General features: G+C 48.8%; 1 protein-coding gene across 2 annotated transcripts in view; it reads right to left on the bottom strand.

Moving 5' to 3' along the window:
- Positions 1 to 816: 816 nt before the first annotated feature.
- LOC123778600 (BOS complex subunit NOMO1) overlaps positions 817 to 21627 on the bottom strand; it is a 53756-nt gene continuing 32945 nt past the window's right edge. Inside the window, exons 21-31 of one of the 2 annotated variants that reach the window (XM_045776061.2) lie at positions 21036 to 21195; positions 20785 to 20911; positions 18927 to 19040; positions 17927 to 18054; positions 16822 to 16963; positions 13477 to 13560; positions 12220 to 12330; positions 10276 to 10377; positions 8676 to 8795; positions 4235 to 4327; positions 817 to 1461 (exon numbers count right to left, since the gene is read on the bottom strand). In XM_045776061.2, coding sequence (XP_045632017.1) covers positions 1330 to 1461; positions 4235 to 4327; positions 8676 to 8795; positions 10276 to 10377; positions 12220 to 12330; positions 13477 to 13560; positions 16822 to 16963; positions 17927 to 18054; positions 18927 to 19040; positions 20785 to 20911; positions 21036 to 21195 — 1313 coding nt within the window. In that variant the 3' untranslated portion in view covers positions 817 to 1329. Of the gene's footprint in view, positions 1462 to 1956; positions 2032 to 4234; positions 4328 to 8675; positions 8796 to 10275; positions 10378 to 12219; positions 12331 to 13476; positions 13561 to 16821; positions 16964 to 17926; positions 18055 to 18926; positions 19041 to 20784; positions 20912 to 21035; positions 21196 to 21627 lie in introns of those variants that run through there. The other variant, XM_087870208.1, reaches the window with a different exon arrangement.

Consider the following 21627-nt stretch of genomic DNA (forward strand, 5'->3'; position numbering starts at 1 on the left):
CTCTCCATTCCCTATCCTTCTGGACTTAAACATCACATCCAGGAAGCCCCGTAAGCCCTCAGGGGTATCAGACCTCTGCTCTGTGCCCCCAGACCCCCACGGCCACTTGAGCTTCCTCTGCCAGTAGGCCCTCAGGTCACCACATGGCCCTTGTCCCCTGAGCGGCCGGTCTTCCACTCAGTGATGGTGTGCTCTGTGAAGGTAGGCGCCTGTGCCCGCCGATCCGTGCAAGCATGCATGCGCTCATTCACTGCTTACACATGCTCAGTACACGCCAAGCCTGGGATACAGGAAACGAAGCAGACGTGGTCCCGTCCTGAGTGTCACCGACTCCCCCCACCTTCATACCCCCGGTGCCAGTCAACTGCGGCACTCAGTACATGTTGCGACTTCCTGCGGATCCCTTATGCAAACGCACAGGCTTCAAGCCTCGCCCATCCCACAGAGGCATTCTGTTCAGTTTGTGCGGTTATTTAATAAACTGAATTTGTCGCAAACATTTAAAACTCCAGTTTCACCCAAAACGTTGTCTTTCTGGCTTCTCTAGAACCTGAACGCACATTCCGACAGCGCACCGGTGAGCTGGAGCCCAGATGCTCGGGCTCCTTTAGACGGGGTGGGCACACGCCTCACGTTGCCACAAATCCTTCCCTCCTTTTCTCCTATGGCTGAGACCAAAGCCGGCTGCCGTGGGCCACCTCCCCCTTGCTGAGGACTTTCCTGCCCCGGCCCTTCACTCAGGACCTGTGTGCCCCTCAAGGCATCTGTTTATGACCCCTGCTTTATGCCACTGTCACCAAAGAGATACATCCGAGATGAGCTACAACACACATGAATGGGCGGCTTTATTGATTTTTACCTCCTCACAAGCCCTCCTAGTAGTAGTTACAGGTTGTGCAGTTTCCAGCAGGGATCTCGGACGCAGAGGGAGGTTAAGGGACAAGGCAAATCCGACAGGTCCTTCATTAGTGGACCAAAAACCTGTGTTTACTGGAATTCTAAAAAATGAACGCTGAAGATTAAGAGATACATTCTCACACCACTAGCACAGCTTAAATACTTTTTGACAAAAAATAATAAAAATAAATTATCTTCAACTCAGAAAATAAATTGTGCTCAGCAGAGTGACAGGAGGGTCCATTCATTGCATTGCACCGAGGGACTGGATGGGGGGAGGGGGGAGGGCAGGCCCGGGCAGCGAGGGTGATGGCAGCATGGGGCAGACAGCTCGTGGTGAGCTCAGTCGAACGCACGCTTGAAGCCAAGGGCGGGTGGTGGCCCCTTGGCGGTGGCCTGTCCTGAATGAGATTCACCTGCCCCTCTTCCTCCTCACGTCCGCCTTGTCTTCTGTTTCTTGGCTTGTCTCTTTGCATCTTCCGGGCCACTATTGTCAGAGGCTGTCTGGCCAAGAGCTCGGACGCCCTGCAGTCGACTTGTCAACTGCAACAGCAAGGGGATGAGCTAGAAAAAGAGAGAGAGAGAGTGAGGGGGGGGCAGTGCCAGGAGAACACTTCTGCCCAGGAGGACACTGGAGCCTCACATGTCAGTACACCTCCTTCCTCTGCCAGGCCATCACTCAGGTTCAAGACAAAGCTGAGACCGTTGCACCGGGAGGATCAGCAGGGACCAGCAACTGAGGTGTTAGGGAAGATGTCACAAGAGGTTTGTGGCCTTGAAAGGAGGCCTAGGGTTTGACAAAGTACAGCACCCTTTCTTGACAAAAACCCTCAACAAAGTAGGGCTGGAGGGAACATACCTCAACATCATTAAAGCCATATATGAAAGACCCACAGCTGATATCATCCTCAATTGGGAAAAACTGAGAGCTTTCCCTCTATGGGCAGGAATAAGGCAGGGATGTCCACTCTTACCACTTCTATTCAACATGGCACTAGAACTCTTAGCCACAGCAATCAGACAATGAAAAAAAAAAAAGGCATCCAAATCGGCAAGGAAGAGGTCAAACTTACACTATTCGCAGATGACATGATACTCTATGTAGAAAACCCAAAAGGCTCCACCACAGAATTGCTAAAACAGATAAACGAATTCAGTAAAGTCACAGGATACAAAATCAATGTACAGAAATCTGTTGTGTTTCTATACACCAATAATGAAGCAGCAGAAAGAGAAATCAAGGCATCTACTCCATTTACAACTGTACCAAACACCATGAGATATCTAGAAATAAACCTAACCAAAGAGATAAAAGACCTGTACCTGAAAACTATAGAACACTTATGAAAGAAACTGAAGAGGACACAAAGAAATGGAAAAACATCCCATGCTCATGGATTGGAAGAACAAATATTGTTAAAATGTCTACACTACCTAAAGCAATCTATACATTTAATGCAATCCCTATCAAAATACCACCAGCATTTTTCACAGACCTAGAACAAACAATCCTAAAATTTATGGGGAACCACAAAAGACCCCAAATAGCCAAAGCAATCCTGAAAAAGAAAAGCAAAGCTGGTGGCATCACAATTCCAGACTTCAAGCCGTATTACAAAGCTGTAATCATCAAGACAGTACGGTACTGGATCAATGGAGCAGAACAGAGAAGCCAGAAACAGACCCTCAACTCTATGGTCAACTAATCTTCGACAAAGCAGAAAAGACTATCCAAGGGGAAGAAGACTGTCTCTTCAACAAATGGTGTTGGAAAAATTGGACAGCCACACGCAGAAGAACGAAAAACTGGAACCATTCCCTTGCACCATCACAAAAAATAAGCTCAGAATGGATGAAAGACCTAAATGTGAGACAGGAAACCATCAAAATCCTAAATGAGAACACAGGCAGCAACCCCTCTGACTTTGGCCGCAGCAACTTCTTGCTACACACGTCTCCAGAGTCAAGGGAAACAAAAGCAAAAATGAACTCCTGGGACTTTATCAGGATAAAAAGCTTCTGCACAGCAAAGGAAACAGTCAACAAAACTAAAAGCCAACCTAACGAATGAGAGAACATATTAGCAAATGACATATCTACTAAAGGGTTAGTATCCAAAAATCTATAAAGAACTTATCAAACTCAACACCCAAAAAACAAATAATTCAGTTAAGAAATGCACAGAAGACATGAACAGACATTTTTCCAAAGAAGACATCCAGATGGCCAACAGACACATAAAAAGATCCTTAACATCATCAAAGCATACAAATCAAAACTACAATGAGATAGCACCTCACACCAGTCGAATGGCTAAAATTAACACAGGAAACAACAGGTGTTGGGGAGGATGCGGAGAAAGGGGAACCCTCATGCACTGTTGGTGGGAATGCAAACAGGTACAGCCACTCTGGGGAACAGTATGGAGGTTCCTCAAGAAGTCAAAAATAGAGCTACCCTATGACCCAGCAACTGTACTACTAGGTATTTTACCAAAGAGGTACAAGCACCCTGCTGTTTATGGCAGCATCAACAACAGCCAAATTATGGAAGCAGCCCAAGTGTCTGTCAACTGATGAATGGATACACACACACACACACACACACACACACACACACACACACACAGAATACTACTCAGCCATCAAAAAGAATGAAATCTTGCCATTTGCAACAACATGGATGGATCTAGAGGGTGTAACGCTAAGTGAAATCAGTCAGAGAAAGACCAATACCGTATGATTTCACTCATATGTGGAATTTAAGAAACAAAACAGATGAACATGGGGAAAAAAGAGAGGCAAACCAAGAAACAGACTCTTAACTATAGAGAACACACTGAGGGTTGGTTGCAGGAGGGGAGGCTGCTGGGGGATGGGTGAAACAGGTGATGGGGATCACTTGTGATGAGCACTAGGTGTTGGGTGCAACTGAAGAATCACTAAATTCTATACCTGAAATGAATATTACACTATATATTAACTAACTAGAATTTAAATAAATACTTGAAACATTAAAAAATAATAATAAACTAAAAATTGAAAGAAAGAAAGAAAGAAAGAAAGAAAGAAAGAAAGAAAGAAAGAAAGAAAGAAAGAAAAGAAAGAAAAGAAAAGAAAGAAAGGAAGGAAGGAAGGAAGGAAGGAAGGAAGGAAGGAAGAAAGGAAGGAAGGGAAAAGAAAGAAGGAAAGACAGACAGGGGACAGGACTTGAGGCCTTCACAGACCCTTCCGGCCCCGAAACGTGCTAACTTCTGTAACACGGGCCCCCTCCCAGCTGTGCGGGAGGGCACTGCCCGGCACATGGCACTTTCTCACCAGGCCTCTGGGTTTCCTACCTTATCATGGTTGTAGCCAGCCAACAGGACAAGCAGCGTCAGAGGCAGGGCGATGTAGGACCCCTGTGCGATGTCTTGCTCAGGAAGTTTCCTCTGCAGACACCAAGAGCACCGTTGCTGCTTTACTGTCTCTCCACTCCCCCGCCACCCACCACCCCGCAGCCCACCCGGCCCACCTGGCCAGGATCCCAGCACCCCACGTGACCCAGCTCTTGCTCTCCACAGGCAGCAAGGGCAGTGACCTTGGTACATTTTCAGGTGAATCCTCTGCTACCCAAACTCTCCCGGCTGCTCTCTGCTGCTCTGGGGCAGACAGACGCCGGTAACAAGGCATGTGTCCTCTCCTACCTGAGCAAAGCAAGCGCTGTGGAGAGCAGGCAATTCCCGTGGCTGAGAAGGGCCACCTTGTGCCGAGTCCCAGCCACACAAAGGGGCTCTTTCCTACAAGGGAGTACTGGGAACACGCCGTGCTAGGCTCAGGCGCACAGTGACAAAGGAGCTGGTCCCAGAGATTAGCCCCAGTGAGGAGAGGAGGCAGGCTGCCACTTGTGTCCCAGTGGCCATTCACCCCTTCTTCCAAAAGAACCCCCAACCTTCATCTGGGCCATCAGACTACACACACTTCCCGGCCTCCCTTGTAGCTGGGACAGCCGCGGAATTCTGGCCGAGGCTACACGAACGCCAAGAGTTCGGTAACACATCTGGGCTGTTCTCTAAAAGCAGTGGTGTGTCCTCCCCTCCTGCTTGCCAGGCATGCCACCTGTGAGAAGGCAGAGCTGCTAGGCGATGGCAAAGCCCCAAGAGGGGGGGAGGTTGGGTCCCTGATACTATCCCTGGACTGCACGGTCCTGGATGCTGAAAGAAGACAAACTTCCATCTTCCTGAAGCCCCTTAGATTTTGGGTCTCTGTATGAGCAAACAAACCTGCACCCTAGCTCACTCCACCCACACAAAGGAAACAAATAAATGGAGACTTTCAGATAATGATAGAACAAGTTAAGGGCACGGAGTACTGGTTTTCAAAGTATTGTCTGGAAACTCCCTCCCTTTCAGGAGATCTTCAAGGTAAAACCATTTTCATAACAACGCTATCATGTGTCTTTTTCACATTCGTGCTCTCACAAGTGAACTGTGGACTGTTTCAGAAGCTACGTGTGATGACATCGTCACTCTCACAGCTAATGGAATATAATAAATAAAGATAGATTACACACATATAAACTAAAACTCTCTCAGATTCTCCACAACTCTGAACAGGGTAATAGGGTCCTGTAACCAAAATACCTAAGAGTGTCTGGGCTGGAGAATGACTATGGGGCCATTTTACTCGAGATGGTTGAGGCAGAATGGGATGGTCTCTTAAAAGTCAAAGAATCAGGATGGGAGCCGATTTCCACCTCCAACTGCCTACTCCTGGATTATCTGACATGTCTTGGATCCCAGCACCTTTTCCCCAGAAATAAATACTTAATGGGGACGCTGCGGAGGGATGAAGACAGCAAGGCTCAAGTCTCGGGTCTGGCCACGTGACCTTGGGCAATCACAGGAAGCCTCAGTTCATTCACTATTAAGTGGCACTGATCCGAACAGCACCTACTGCAGGGGAATGTGAGGTTCAAAGAGATCAGCTACGTAAAATGCCAAGCAGTGCATGAAATAGTAAAAATGATGTGGTTCTCAGTTTGCACGTCAACAGAAGAGTAAAGCAGAGTCCTTATGCAGGCCTTCATAAATGCACAGTGCTGAGCCACCCATCAGGAAGCTGTAGTGTTCTAGAAACCATGTGATGTAAGACAAACCACCTCATTCTGAGTCCTAGCTCTGCTGATTAATCGCGGGGAGGTTACTTATTCTCTCTGAGCTTCTGTAAAAGGAACGGCACGTACCAACAAGGCCTCTTGTAGGCATCAGCAGTGAATCCTTTGCACGGGCCCGGCAGGAACGGGCATGCCCTGCACGTGTCACTTGGCACCGTGGTCCCACATGCAACAAAGTGACAGAAGCATTCTTGGCAATAGCTATGGGGCATGGTGGCTGTTTGGCTGCCACCCAGCAGCATGTCTGTTCCCACCACCAGCTGCCCAAGTGTCTCCCTGGATTCAGATGAATCTCCTGGCGGGGGCCCTAGGGAATGTCGCAGACAGTCACCATTGGTGCCCTTTACAGGGACCCCTGCTCTCACTGGGCTGGCAATGTGCCTCCACACAGGGACAGATGGTTCCCTACATGCTCCTCTCTTTGGCACCTTCTAACCAGGTCTCCACTATGGGGAACGAGGAAAGTGCTTCCTCCTGGAGTCATCAGAAAAACTCTTTACTTCAGGTAAGATCATATTTGCCAAGTCACTGAGCACAAGCCCCTCATCAGAGATGCCCAGAAAGCAGCAGAAGAGCTGTGTTCAAATCCTAGCTCTGCTGTGCACAAGCCGGTGACCTAGACTGCTTAGTCTCTCCTTGGGTCTCATCTCTAGATGGCGGAAAATAATTCTTACCTACCTCCCACCTAGGATGGCACAAAATGGTAATTTGATTGCATGGAGGAAAGATAAATTTGGAATTATTCTTCACACGCTACACCAAGAAAAACTCCAAATGGATAGAGATGGAAATGTACAAAAGGAAACCATGCAAGTACCAGAGGAAAAAGAAATTCCTCTAAAAACTGGGAATGGGGGAGACTTTCCGAACTATGACTCAAAATTCAGAAGCAATGAGGAAAAGACTGACACATTTAACATAAAAAATAAAACCAATGTTTGCATAATGAAATGAAAAATGATAAAATGAAAAAACAAATTGGGAAAATAGGTACAACATATCTCACAAGGGGTAAGAATCCCTCCTAGACAAAGGGCTTCCAAAACAGATGAAAAAGACCAACAATCTAGAAAAAACTCAACACTTTCCAGAAGGGGAACAAGAAAATGATTCTTAAACACATGGAAAGATGAGAAATGCAGAAGACAGCCACGTGGAGGTACCATTTCTCATCCACCAGACTGCAAAAATTCTTTACTTCGACCACATACTCTGTTGGGGAAAGGGGTGCTCTCATACATCGCTGGTGGGAATGCAAACAGGACGGCCCCATGGAGGGGAAGCGGCCCCATCCAGCAAGATGCCAGACGAATGACCCTGTGATCCAGCAACTCTACTTCTCGAGAGTCATTCCAAAGATGGACTGACAAGCATTCAAACACATGCACGCACAAGGCCGATCACTAACGGGTTATTTGTAACAGCAGGAAACCAGCAATAACCCGAAAGTCCATCCGGCAGGGGCTGCCTGAACATACTACGAATGGCCACACAGAGGAGTGCTATGTACCACAGCTGCTAAAAGGACCAAGGAGTAGCTAGATATGCTCCTCTGCACACAGCTTTTTAAAAAAATAGAATTCCGACTCTTCACGCTGGAAAGGCCTCTGACAGTGCCCAGTGCAGCAGCTCGGGAGCGGACTTCTGTTTTCTGTAGACGCGCAGGCTCTCCCCTTACTACCTACCTGTGTGTTTAATCCTCAGATGATTCTACCGCATGCCGGCTTTGGGAGGCACTGGTCTAAATAATTATCTCATGAATGTGTGTTCTGTTTGTCCCGTTGTTTTTTAGTCTGTTTGCTACGGGATCCAATGAGGTCTACATATTGCAAGCAGCTGATAAAACAAGCAAGTTTTGGGGCTCCTGGGTGGCTTCGTCAGTTAACCGTCTGCCTTCGGCTCAGGTCATGATCTCAGGCTCCTGGGATCGAGCCCCACGTTGGGCTCCCTGCTCATCGGGGAGTCTGCTTCTCTCTCCATCTCCCCTCCCCCTGCTTGTACTCTCTCTCTCTTCCTCTCTCTCAAATAAAAGCTTTTTTAAAAAATGAAGAAAAAAAATAAAATAGCAGAAATTCTTAAAATGGGCAAGTTTCTTTTAATCTACAGGTACCCCACCCATCTGTGTGAGTTTTTTTTTTCTCTCTTGCAATTTGCCAAATAAATCAAGCTCCAGGTTAATGTCCCGCAGTTTCCCACAACCTGTACTTTGTTGACTACATCCCTGAGGCATCCTTTATATGCTCTTGCGTCCTCTCTACTTCCTGTAAACTGGCACCTGGTTCTAGAAGTTTGGGCAGGTCAGGTGTCCCGTGCCTCCTGCTGAAGGACCACAACACCCCCATCATGACAACATGGTGACCCTTCTCCCAGAGTCACACCTGAGCCGCTGACCTAAACACATCCCCTGCCCTCACTGACAGCTTCCTCCTCAGAGGGAAATGAAGGCATCAGCACTTCAGAAAGCAGACAAGCGTTTAGGGAAATCCAGAATGCAAAAGGGACCCGAAGTTGGGGGCCCTCAAACAGCTGTCCTCCCTCCGCTAATAACCCCGGAGCACGGGTTGTGCGGTTTTCCTTCTCTCGCCGCCCCGATCGGCTGTTTCTAAACTCCCCCTTTTCCTTACCGTGGGATTAAAAATCAGGGTGATGTGTTTATGGTAGCCCACCGCCGTGAAAGAAACCTGAGGCAAGACGTAGTCATACTGGGACCTGGGGAGCGTGGAGTCCAACAGCACGACGTAGTTCTGTGCACAAGCAAAAATAAGTCACTTTTATAAAGGACTTTATGCTTTTAAAGAAATCCCCAAGTTCACACATCCAAACCGAGGTCAGCAACCTCAGAGCAGGAACCTCAGTGGGCTATTCCATCAGCGACAGCCGTGTGTCCCCGGCATCTCGGAGACGGCGTCGTCTGATAGAGCTTTCAAAGCCTGGGGCACTGCTGTATGAGTATATTCAACAGCGACGTAATTGTGGTCCTTTGAGGATCCGACTTTATGAAACACAGAAAGTTATTCCGAGCCATTTCTGATGAGGGAAATACATGATCCGACTGAGCAGACTGCTCTCAATCCAAAATGAGGTTGACTTTTAAGGGACGAAACTTAAGTGGCTCATTAGCCGGCAAATTCTAAGAACACCGCATCTCTGGAATGGTACCGGTGGCGGTCACAGCCCTGCGTGCGGAGCCCCAGCTGCATGCTAGGCGCCACGAGCACTGCACGAGGCAGACGCCGCTCTGCTCTCAGCCACGGACAAGGTCGGGCTTATTGCTCCCACCTCACAGCAGGCAGTGAGCCCAGGTGGAGTCCGACCCTGAAGCCCATGTGGGTTCCCCAGAGCGGTGCTGCCTACGGTGGCGATTACAAAGGGCATCTCGAGAAATGGGGAGTGACTCCAAACGTCCACTGGAACCTTTTTCATTATTTTACAGCCATTTCCATTTCCATTTACAGCCATTTCATGCCAAAAAAGGGCCACAGTTTATCATCCCTGGGGCAGGTGGTAAGAAGCCAAGACAGGGAACGTCATATGCAGGTTCACTACTGTCAAACACATGCCAGGCCCACGAGGAAAGAATCGAATTCTTTGCAAAGTTTGCTCTCACCATGACAACTACAATAGCTTGCTGTGTCCAAATACACTTGATAATAAACATTCTATAATCAGTAAATGATGTCCACCGTTAAGGCTTTGGTTAAATATTACAGCATTTCCTATATTATAGACTATCGTGCAACCATGAAAAACCACGTTATAAAGGTTTAATGATGGGGAAAAGATTTCTGATATATTCTTCACTGAAAAGTGCAGACTATAAAACAACATACAAAAGAGTCCCAGCCTTGCGTTATTAAAACAAATACACGTGTGAGTTTATATTTACACACACACAAGAACACACAATGAAAAAAGACCAAACAATACCTATCAGCAGGTGAACAGAGGTTCTTTCTAGATGATGGGATTGTATCTGATTCCACTCCCCCCCCAAAAAAAAATCTCCTGGCATGGATGTGCACTATTTTTGTAAACAGAAAAAGAGCAAATTAAGAAAAAATAAACCTTACAGAGCCCAATCTCCTTTGATTCTGAGAGCATGTCGACCGTTTCTGCAAAGAGGTATGAGGGGGTGGGGAAACGAGAGAAGTCTTTCCCTAAACTCAGAAGTGGAGTTACTCAGATGAAGACCCCGGCTGGAACGCAGCCACAGGTCTTCGTTACCTGGCCATCTCTGAGCAGCGGCGGGAAGTGGAAGAAGAGGGACTGGCCCAGGGAAACTGTCTGCATTGGGTTGTCAAGGTTTTCACTTTTATAAAGCTTTACCTGGAGGGCAGAACACAAAGCAGGGCATGCTTTTGAAATTAAAACGCAATAAACATTTCCTTTCAAACACTTCGCTTCTTCCTCGGGATGGCTTATTTCTTGGGAGGGGCGGGGGGTGGCACAGAGAAGGCTCTTTGGCAACGTGGTTATTGGACAGAGAAACCACCCGCCCCCGGCCAGAATACATAATGCATTCCCCCATCCCCTGAGACTCACAGTTCTGTGACCTGCATAGAAATGCTACGATTTTAAAATCGATTCTGGCAACTCAGGTTAATGCTTAAGATGGTAAATAGTATAACGATAATATGAAGAGGAGTAGCTTCTACTATAGCTATAAATGCCGGGCAAGCAAGAGGCATGTTACACATACGTCGTCACCAACGCTGGCTCTGAAAGGCGTCACCACTACCCGACGGGAGGCCCCGAGCCTGCACCACCTAACGTGGCACGGTTTACATGTGGCGGCGCCTGGGGCTCAACCCACGTCACTAAGGGTCCGGCCCACCTGGCACCGTCTCTCCATATGCTGTACCCTCAACTCCACGAGTATTCCTTAAGCTCAAAACACATTCCCCTTTGGCATTTGGTTGTCCAGGCTGTTTCCAGAAGCAGTTCAGTCCTGCTTCTAGCCTTTCTCGTTGGCCTGTCTCATTCTCACAACCACAAGCAATGGAACAGGCAAAGGAGGTACAGTCCTGGCTGAGGCTGAAGGCTCTGGGGGCTCCTCCCTGCACCTGCCACAGGAGAAAGTCACAGTCGTCCTCCCCAGGGCCCAAGCTAACACTTTTATATAGAACAGACAAGTCATGGGTGTTTTCCTAAAATGAAAGTCACAGACTGAAGGCCAATGGGTCACATCCAAGACCACGTATGTGTTCTTGTGCCCTATATGGCGCTCTGAGCAAATCTGAATTCATTGCCTATGTTTAAAAACCAGGTGATTTCAAGTAACTCTAACTTCCAGCTTCTCTGGAAAATTGGGAAGTGATTCCAACCCTGGGCCAGGATTCCAACAGGACAACAATCACATGGAGACAGGGAGGGGGGTGCCATCCCCTCCCATCTGCTCCAGTTTGCCCCACGGCCCACCCAGTCCGCTTTGCTCTGGCCCTGCCCGCCTGGCCTCCATAGACAACATGCTTGCAAACCTGGAAGGAAGAGCAAGTTAAGAGGTAAGTTAAAACCTCAGCGCACATTCTCAGCCAAGTCTAACGTGTCATCGTGTATAAAATTACAAGCACCTCTGAGAAACACACTCCCATGGCAATTCACGGACATTTTTCAAGGGATCCTCGAGCAGGGTATAAACATTTCATCAACTGCAGACAAGATTTGGTTAGGACCTGAAGAAATCTTGACAGGTCACTGAGTCCCAACTCCTGTGTTTCACAGAGGAGGAAACCACAGTCCACAAGAATGGAGTGACTACCCGTGGCAGTGGGGTGAGCAGGACACAGTTCAGATTGCCCGACTCCTAGTCCCCTGCCCACCGCCTCCACCCTGGACAGAATTTTAAAAGTTACAAGGCACTCTGCCTTAAAATTACCTTTCCGCTTTAGACTCTAGGTTGTATGGAGCTTTCATTAGGCTGCTACAATGCTTCCAAAGAATTATTTCTAAGGCTAGCTAAACAAACAGTTATCTGAAAGTACAAAGCCTTTCTCTCCGGGCCATCAGCAACCACTCTCCCAGATGTACGCCAGGATTCTCAACCTCAGCCCTCGGCACCTCCACCGTCAGCAAGCTAAAGCGAGCGCCAGGCAGGCCCACACATCCCACTCCCACTCTTCTCAGAGCCGAAAAGAACACAACGTTCTCACCGTAAAAAGCCAGCCTTACCCATAATGTAGGGAGATACTCAGAGGAAGTGATCACGTTTCCACTTAAGTCAAATTGATTGATCTGCCGGAAAACTATGATGCTTACATCATCGATGTCGTTATTACCGACCTAGAAAGAAACCAGGAACAATGTTGGAGGCGAGGAAGCTGGGAGGGGAACTTCTACTCCAGCCGGTGACGTCCTAGGCGCTGTTTCATAGCAAACTTCATCTCTTCAATAGTCCAAGTCCAAGGGCACAAACTGACAGTAAGGAGGTGGGCTACGGCTGGCCCGCGACATGTTTACGTTGACTAGCACAGGATTTTTTTTTCTAAGTTTCCATTATTTGCCAACAATTTAAAGAGAAATTTCATACGCACAAAAAGCCAGATTTTTCAGGCTCTCTAGAAAACAGAGACAGATGTGTTTGCCCGGCAGCCATCAGCAGGAGCTGAGGCACAGCTGCCCCACGGGTGGGTGTGTGCCCTCCCGTTTGTCCCTTTTTCCGTATCTGCCAACCCCTGGTCCCCACGACTGTCCGCCTGGCCTTAGCCACCATGGCAGGGAAACACGCAACTGTAAGATGCTGTCCTCATAGCCATTTCAAATGCCAAATGCCATAAAGACGTCAAGAAAATCCACTTCTCAGCCAGATGGTCCTAAATGGCCCACCCTCTCCTGCCCCTCATAACCTTCATGCCTAATGCCACCTAATCTAGCCACCAAGAGGCAGCAACCCCCCCCCCCCACCATTCCACCCAAACCCTCCAGTCTAGCATATCAGAGTCACTCTGTGGGAGAAAAGCTTCACTTCAAATGATTCCCGGCTCCTTCTCGTGACCTGGAGAGAGAACTGCCTCTTTAGGGATCAATTAGCTAAGTCATGATCTGGAATATCCAGAGACTCCACCAAGTGGAAAAAACAAGGTCATCTGGATATAAGAAAATCGGGTGCCCTTGCCACCAATTAAGCCCATGCTGTCTTTATTACCCTCCCTTGATCTGAAATGCCACGTAGACCTTGAGATCCTCAACATGGAGAATGATGATCAGAGTTTGCCGGGGGGAGTGAGGAGACAACAGCTCCAATTTCCCCTCCGGATTCATGACAGCGTTGCTGCTCATTAAACCCCGCAGGAGATGCCGCTTGTGAAGACAGCACCATTCTAAGAGGACCCTTAATTAGGACCCAGAGCTCCCCCCACATCAGAGGAAAGGCAGGCAGCCAGGGGAGCGCTCATACCACCATCCAGCCGCCGCTGTTCCGTGGCTTACCGCGATTACCCGGTGGTGGGGGAGTGCCCGTTCGATGTGGTCGTTGCCTTCTGCCTTGAGCTGCACGTGGTACACACATCCCGGCTGCAAGGCAAACCCAGGGGTCAGGTCTCTAGCAGGGGGCTCGCAGCCCGGAACCTCATCCAAGCCTGCTCTGACCACAGGCCCTCACCACAACCACGTCGCCATCCCCACCCCACCCCCAGTCCCAGTCTGCGGCCCGTTAACCTTCTTAAGAGTCCCTTTTAGAAGCACCTGGTGAAGGAACATGTATCTGGACGTCTGCAGCTCCTTCAATCCCCAAGAAAAATTAGATTTGGCTTCCTACTTCAAAACTGCTAAGCACGATATGCTTATTCTGATAAAATCGTTCTTCCCTAGCCATCTACACCCGCCCCTGCCTGCCTATACTCGTGGGGTGACATCAGCGATGACATTCCCGAATAATTTCTGCCAAGTGCGATCTGAGAATTTTCTTCTTAAAAATACTTGTTCTCTCAAAAACTTTTTATTCTATTGCTCAGTTTTACAGGCATACATAAAGTTCACCAAATAAATCATTATTCTAAGAAAGCTTTCGGAGCAACCAATTTCTGATCAATAGCACAACTGACCCGCTCACACATTAGGATCTAAAGCATCAGGCCGAGTTCAGTGGTGTCTATATGCAGCTATCAGGGGACAACCCTAAGATGTGATTGTTTATTTTTAAACTAGCATGGATAAAAGAGTTCTGGTCTCCTAAAATAATGTGTGCTTTGATAGCTGTAGGGTCTGTTTTTTCCCCTTTCAAGATTCTGTCCATTTGGAATGTTGCCTGAGCTATTTTATAATGAGCACATGGCACCTTTACAAGACAATAAAGCTATTATTTTTTTAAAAACTGAGAACAAATTTATGATCGCCAGTAGACACATTCATTGACTTTACAGCTCAGTCAGGACTGGCAGTATCGGGTTCAGCTCAAAAGAGCTATTTGTACCCCAGAGAGGAAGGGACGAGAGTAGTCACTTGGGCAGAAAAGGGGCCGGCACTGCCTGCTAGCTCCCGTGGCCGGGCCACCGGGAGCCTGTCCGGGCAGCTGCTCCATCCCAACCGGCCCCGTCTTTGCTCAGGGCCCGGGCTGACGAACTCAGAGATTCACCCTCATCCTCTGGCAGTGGAATCTAGTGCCGCAGCTTCTCACCCAAGATCTCCTGACAACAGTGCGGGGAAAGGTGAAATGAATGAACGAATCCTGAGGCCGGGATCCTTAGAAAACCAATATGGGATCTCCAGCCTCGTGTCCTCTGGGAGACTGGCAAACTCGAATCCCAAACCCTGGCTGAGGAATGGCTAAGGATGTCCCCCCAGAACTGTGGACTGGCACACGAAGGCATGGGCAGCCCCCAGGGCGACTCTAAAAACCAGTGAGAGCACTAATAAACGAACACCTATTAGAAGGAGGAGGAGGAGGGTGTCTTCAGAGCACCAACTAAAATGGAAATCTACTGCGCCGGAGAAAGAAACTATATTCGGCTTAATTACATAAAATGTGTTAAGTCGGTGAGTTTAGAAGAACACGTCTGGGCCAGCAAGACGCTGGGAGAATCCAGAAAGCGATGAAGATTTTGGGTCCCCGCAACCGAAAGAGTGAGGTAGGCCAAGAACACAGATAGAGTTCACCTGGGGGAAGGGAGGCTCTCCGAAGCCCGACCTCCACAGGCACCCACCCAGACCCCGTCTCAAGCTGCCGTCCAGCAAGCTATAAACCAAAACCTGAGCTGGCAGTTTGGGTGAGGGCCACCTCGAGGGAAGGTTCTGTTTGTCGACGTTGTCAACTACTCACTGTGGACAACTACTCACAAAGGACAAACCCCTTGCCTGAACGTAAACAGCTAAGCGATGACGGAGGCGGGATTCACACCGGAGCAGACAGAGCAGAAGGGCGTTCGTGCAGCCAACAAAGGACCAGCTGCAAAGGTTGGGCCTGCACTGAACTCGTGAGGCCAAGCACTGGCTCCCACGACCGGATGCTCCTCCCTGGGCCCTGGCGGCAGTGGCATGAGGCCGTGGTGTCCCGGCTGTCTGGTCTCCGTGGAACCACTGCCACAGGAAGGGAGCGGGCCTGGAGGCAGCACGCTCCTCGGGGGCAGGGCCCCCCCACAGGGCGGATGACAGCGAGAAAGGAGCATGGCGGTAAGGCTTGTGTGGACTCCTAAGCACGGCAAGGTAACCGTCACGTGGATGACTCTGCTGAGAACATGCCAGACGGAGGGAATGGTGGGCAGAGTGGGGTGCGCAGAACGCACCCAGTTGGTGTGCATCCAGCTGGACCATCAGAATTCCAGTCCTCCGCACAGTCAGAGAAGACACCCCCAAGTCCATCCTCCTCCTTCAGCTTGAACACCCCAAGCTTACCGGGCAACTTTCCAACCTGCCTCCCAGGTACCCCAGTTTCCGACACTGAGATGCCCCGGACATGAGTATTTTTATTTTGGGGAAAGAACAGTTTTGCCCCAACGCATCTAAATACACTGGGAAACTGGCTTACATTTCAGCTCACGTGATCTGGGCAAGCGTTAGCCTGTTGCGGACATCTGTGTGCCTGTCTCTGTGGTCAGCTAGGAACATCCTGTGTGTGAATCTGAAAGCCCGGGGACCCAAGCCCAGATCCAAGGGGCCCAATCCAGCAGGTTCTATCCAACGACACTCTCGCAGTGACCACACAGTACACGGGTAGTGTCCGCTGAATGAGCAAATGAATGAATGCACGAATACAAACTGAGGAGGCACCATGAATCCTAAACTGAATGTTGCAACTGAGCAGCCAAAAGGACAAATGAGTTGGTTGTGGCCCACACAACAAAGCTGTGGGTTTGTGGGATTTTTTTCTTTTTAATTAGTTGACACCTAAAAGTCAGGAGTTCTCACATGGAAATCTGAACTTCTGACTTGTCTTTTAACAATTCAAATGATCTGGCAGTGCTGAGCCTGTCTTCCCACGTGGCTATAAAGAGCTGGAGCAGAGCGGTAGCTGCCCCAGAGTTCTCTGCACTCCTCACCACTCCCTAGTGTGCACCCAGCATCCTTCGGCAGTTCACACGCCTCTTCTGGCCCCAAAGGCATCTGGTCTACGAGCCCTGGCCTACGCCAGAACCGCCCAATGCCAGGCAAAAGCTGCACCAGACCCACTGTTTTCCAACTTTATTTTGCCACAAAACCCCAACCCAATGTGCTCAATGAAAGGTAAGCTGTGCCATGTAAGACAGGGATTAGGAGGGTTCCAGAGCCCTAACCCTCCAGCCCCAAACCTCCTTTCACAGTGTCAAAAGACCCACTAACAAAAAATGTCCAAAGTCTCACCAGCAATCCACGTAATCTGAACTTCCCCTCTTCATCTGTCACGGTGTCTTCTCCATAAATACTACAGTCGCTCTGTCCCACGGCCTCCACAGCTACACCCTGCTCTGGTTCTCCATTCAGAGAAGAAACTGTACCGTAGCAACTAGAGTGACAAGAGAAGAAACGGAACACGATATCCCCATGGTTTCCTGACGCACATGAAGGATTTGTGGTCAAGTGTCCCGCGTGTATCAACAATTTACAGTACCAAACAGCCCAGGGGAGAACTGTACCCTGATGACCCAGGCACTGAGTCCCGGCCGTGTCACTTCCAAATCTGACCTTCCTGCCGGAAGGCTTGAGCCAGCCAAAAGACTGTCATCAATCTCTCTTCTTTTACGTTTGAAGGGATGCTCCAGAAAATTACAATTAGAAAGGGCTAAGCCTTATTTTAATCCATTTTATCTTATTTTCATTAAGCTGTATTTTAAATAATAAGGCATCTAATGAAATGAAATCAGTTTCTCTCATGCCACATATTCATTTGAAAATGGCCCATTTTTCTAAACTTTCTGATCTATCAGTCTTCACCTCAAGTGCTTCCGTATACCTTTACAAATACATGTGTGCGGTGGGTGAGTACGTAAATATACTTATAGCTCCGTAACACTGACACAGCTACGATACAGTATATCGTGTAAGTATACCAGCACTTGCGCAAACCGTCTCCGGAAGTGCTCTGAAACACTGGAAAACGCGAACAGCTGAGACATAAGGAATGGAGGAAAACGTAACATTTTATCCTCTCTTCAACATTTTGAAGCCTTACTCGAGTGAGTTCATTTCCTCCTTCTTAAAATTTAATTCGAGTTTCAAGCTCTTGTAAAAATAAAATTTTTAAGCAACTAAACGGGCTCTCTCAGGCCAATTTCAGAATAGGGACTTTGTAAAAGAGCAGTAATTTGAAGAATCCGAAGAAAAAGGCAGCAGTTAAAACTCTCTGCACTTGCTATCTCATCCCCTCTGGCTCCCGAATGGGGGTGAGGCAGAGTTCCCAGGAAACAGAGGCCCGAGTGGAACTCCACAGTCCAGGCCCGGAGGCCCGGGGAGCAGGCGGGCTGCACACCTGTAGGCCGTTCGGTAACCGGTGACGGTGATCTTCAAGTTCTGCCCCTCCTGCACCTCGATCATTTGTGAGGACGGCTCAAACCGGAACTCCTTCATCATGGGTTTGAAGTAATACTGGCCAGGGCTCTGCCGAGAGACAAGCACAAACTGAGTCTCTACTGCCACATCTAGCTATGGCTGAACCAGGGGCGACTACGGTCGTCGGGGACCGGAATGTGGCCACCAGAGCTCCAGGGCTTCCTGCACAGACAGAAACGGTGACTCTAACTCCCCCGTAAACTAACTCTATCGACAACTCTAATAGTAGCCGGTGTTAGGTGCCCACAGTACCTCTGTGAAGCAGATGCCAATTTGAATTTTATAAAGAAACTGAGGCTCAGAGAGGTCAAGTAGCTCCCCTGAGAAGACACAGCAACTAAGCAGTGGAGGGAAGATCTGCAGCTGCACAGCGTCTGATCTTTCAGATACACCTCACCGCCTGCAGGCGATGTCCCTGTAGCCCTCACTTTATTCCCAGGACTCACGGAATGGCCAAGTAATATACACTTCCTGAGTCCCGTCGGTCAGGGCCCCGGACGACATCTCGAAGGGGACGGTGCTAGCCTCCCCCCAAGGGGACTGTGGTTTGCAGAAGAAACACAAGCTAACCACCAAATAAGCCTCGGCATTATCAACAACGGGATGCTGTGGTCTAGCAGAGGGACGCCTAGGAGGGGAGCCGCTGCGGCCAGGGTAATTAATTACATTGTCTTCGTGACAAGCCGGCGGCCAGAAAACAAGACGTGTCAGCGGAAGGGAACATGAATCAGCAACATTAAGTTCTAGTAAGAGCAATACTCTAATTACATTTGGTCCCCTAAGCAACATAAAACACTCCACGCTGGGGCTCTGTTCTCACGTTGTCAAGCGATACATTAAGTCACGCACACCGTGTCCCCACGCTCTCGGGGGGGGAGGGGGGGGGAGACCAGCAGGCGGTAAATTATAGGACACCTTACCAGGTTGGAGAATGTCAGAATGCCATTGTCCTGAGTCAAGAGGTTGGAACGAAACACGCCACCGCTGAGGGATAAGAGGACCCCAGGGAGGGGCTGGTCATCTTCGGCCTTTATCTGGGGGCGAAAATGGAACAGCAGAGCAAGGTGGACTCCTATTACCCACTGAAGATAACATTTCAAAGTCAAGAGGTAACTCTTCTGGGTTGTGTTTCTTTTATGTGATCCAATGGGGGAAGAAGGTTTAGTCTTTGTCCCCAGGGTTAACTCATGTTAAGAGTTTGGTGTGCGGCCTTCCAGAACTGCCTCTATGTCCACACGAGTGTATAAGCATCACGGCTAGTGTTGACCGATGGGCGAGTTAACAGCGGGGGAGGGGAGGGAGGGCAGGTGGATCAAGCATGGGGCCCCACCACATGGCCTTGCAGCCCTAAAGCATCCTAAAGCAGGGGGCGACCGGCCACAGCAGGTGGACGGCCACCTACTTTTACAACAGAAAAGAGGGGACCATCGAAGCATCCTGGGACATGTGTATCTCTGTGCACTTAGGGTTTCCCCTAATCCTAGGGGAACGGTTGGGACATCATGCACTCCGAATTCAAGACGACACCACACGGCATGCCAAAGTGACTGTGACCACTTACAGTTCCGTGATTCATCCACACGCGGGACCCTACACGCTCTCCAAAAAATGGACATTGTCTTAACCACTGCGAATCTAACCTAAAACCCAGTGTTTCTACGGTAACTTCCTTTGCGTTCCTCAGTCACTGCTGAAGTTGGGCGTTTCTCCTATGTTCACCAGTCACTTCTATGACTCTGCGAACTGCCTTTTCCTATACTTTACTGTTCTTTTTTCTATGGGGTTGTCATTAGCGTATCGATTTTAGCAGTTCCTGATAATCTGGGGTATTACTTATGGTTTAAAGAGTATTTCTTGGTTGGAATGTCTTTTAATTTGCTTTAAAATGCATCCTGCACAAGAGAATTTGAAATTTGTATGTGATGTCATCTGTGTTTTTCCTTGAACCTCTATGTTGAAAATATTCACACTCAGGGACCTCCAGACTTGACTCTAGACACCATACACCATGCTTCTTCCCAAGAAGGACGGAGGGAAGAGAAAATGACATCAAATACCGCTCTAGGAACATTCTGTCCTTTTACACAGAACACAGTTAAGGATGAAAGCTTAAAACACTTGCCAGAAAGTATGCAAACAAGCTAAAGTCAATAAGTCTCCACATTATACTGGGTGAAAGGAAGCCCCCAAAAAGAGTACATCCTGTACAATTCCATTTGTGTAAACTCTAGAAAATGCAATCTGATCCACGGTGGATTGCATTCCATTGCTTCTGTCCAGTGTCGGGCCCCTGCACAGCGACCTGGAGTACACCGAACAGACATGGCTCCTTTGAAATGCTTTTACCCTTCCATTCCTAAATAACATTCCGGTTGGTCTTACTGTGACAAGCATGTGCTGGGCAACCCATCACTTTCTCTGCCTTTCCCCTATTATTTCCTTTGCCTTGGAACCAACCTGAATTACCTTTTTATTTTCTAGGTTTGGCCTAGGCAAAGGTTTTTCTATAGTCAAACTCCAGATCTCTACTGCGTCTTGGCTTAGATAAACTATTGACTCTTAACAATGGAATGCAATCCTCTGTGGATTAGAAAGCAGATCAGCAGGGAGGGGCACAAGGGGGGGAAGGGGTACAAGGAAACTTAGTGGGGTGCCAGATTGTCACTATTTTCATGGGTGTACCCATATGTTGAAACGATCAAATTATATGCTTTATGTGCAGTTTACTGTATGTCAATTATTATACCTCAATAAAACCGCTTTTTAAAAACATGTTACCTCAAAGCTTACGCCGGCCAAAGCATACGCCTTAAAGTCTCCGATGGTTCCTTCCACTGCGGTCAAAACGTAGCCTTCCTTCTGTGAGGATACGGTGTACTCCAGGTCACTGTGCAGGGGCCCGACACTGGACAGAAGCAAGCAGACGCTGGAGAGGGCTGTGTGTCACACCTGCAGGAGGCCTCGCCGGCCCCATGGAAGCCTGGGCTCCCCGCCAGGTCCCAAGCAAGTGCTTCTTCCTTGGGGCTTACCTGTAGGCACCTCTGTCATCAGTGAAGACTGTGATCAGGGGTGAGCTCGCCCCCTTTTCACTGATGACGATCTCGACTCCCTCCAACTCTGGGTGGATCTGGCCTTCCAGAAATAAGCCGGCTTTCCCATGGATCTCAATCAGCTTCCCTGGGCAGCTTTCTAAACAGGGAACAAACAGAAGAACAGGACTTAGCTGCAGTGGAAGGGGGCATTCTGGTTGGGGGCTTCCCACTAAAGAGGGGCCTAAAATGGAGGTATCTGAAGCTAGTTCCAAATGAGGTTAATATATAACAGAAACTGTAATAATCAGGGGGCGGAGGGGGGCCCACACCTCCCTCTATCCCTGAAAGGCCTTGCTCAACAGGTGGAAACATCAGGAAGCAAATCTAAAAAAGGCTGGTTCTCGCTACCCCTCTCTCCGTTGTCACAAGGCCTTTCTGGCAGGTTAAGAGGCTATGTAGCTGGGCCCAAGGCGGAAGCTCACCCCAAAAGGGCTGCCCCCTGGAGAGCCACTCTATTCAGTATGCCCCCCTTCCAAACACGGATCACGTACATGCCCAGGATCTAATGAACCCATACCGCTAGAGGAAA

Source organism: Ursus americanus, chromosome 2 (assembly GCF_024610735.1).
Source record: "Ursus americanus isolate L20-20 chromosome 2, mUrsAme1.1.p, whole genome shotgun sequence".
In the NCBI taxonomy this organism is placed as follows: Eukaryota; Metazoa; Chordata; class Mammalia; order Carnivora; family Ursidae; genus Ursus; species Ursus americanus.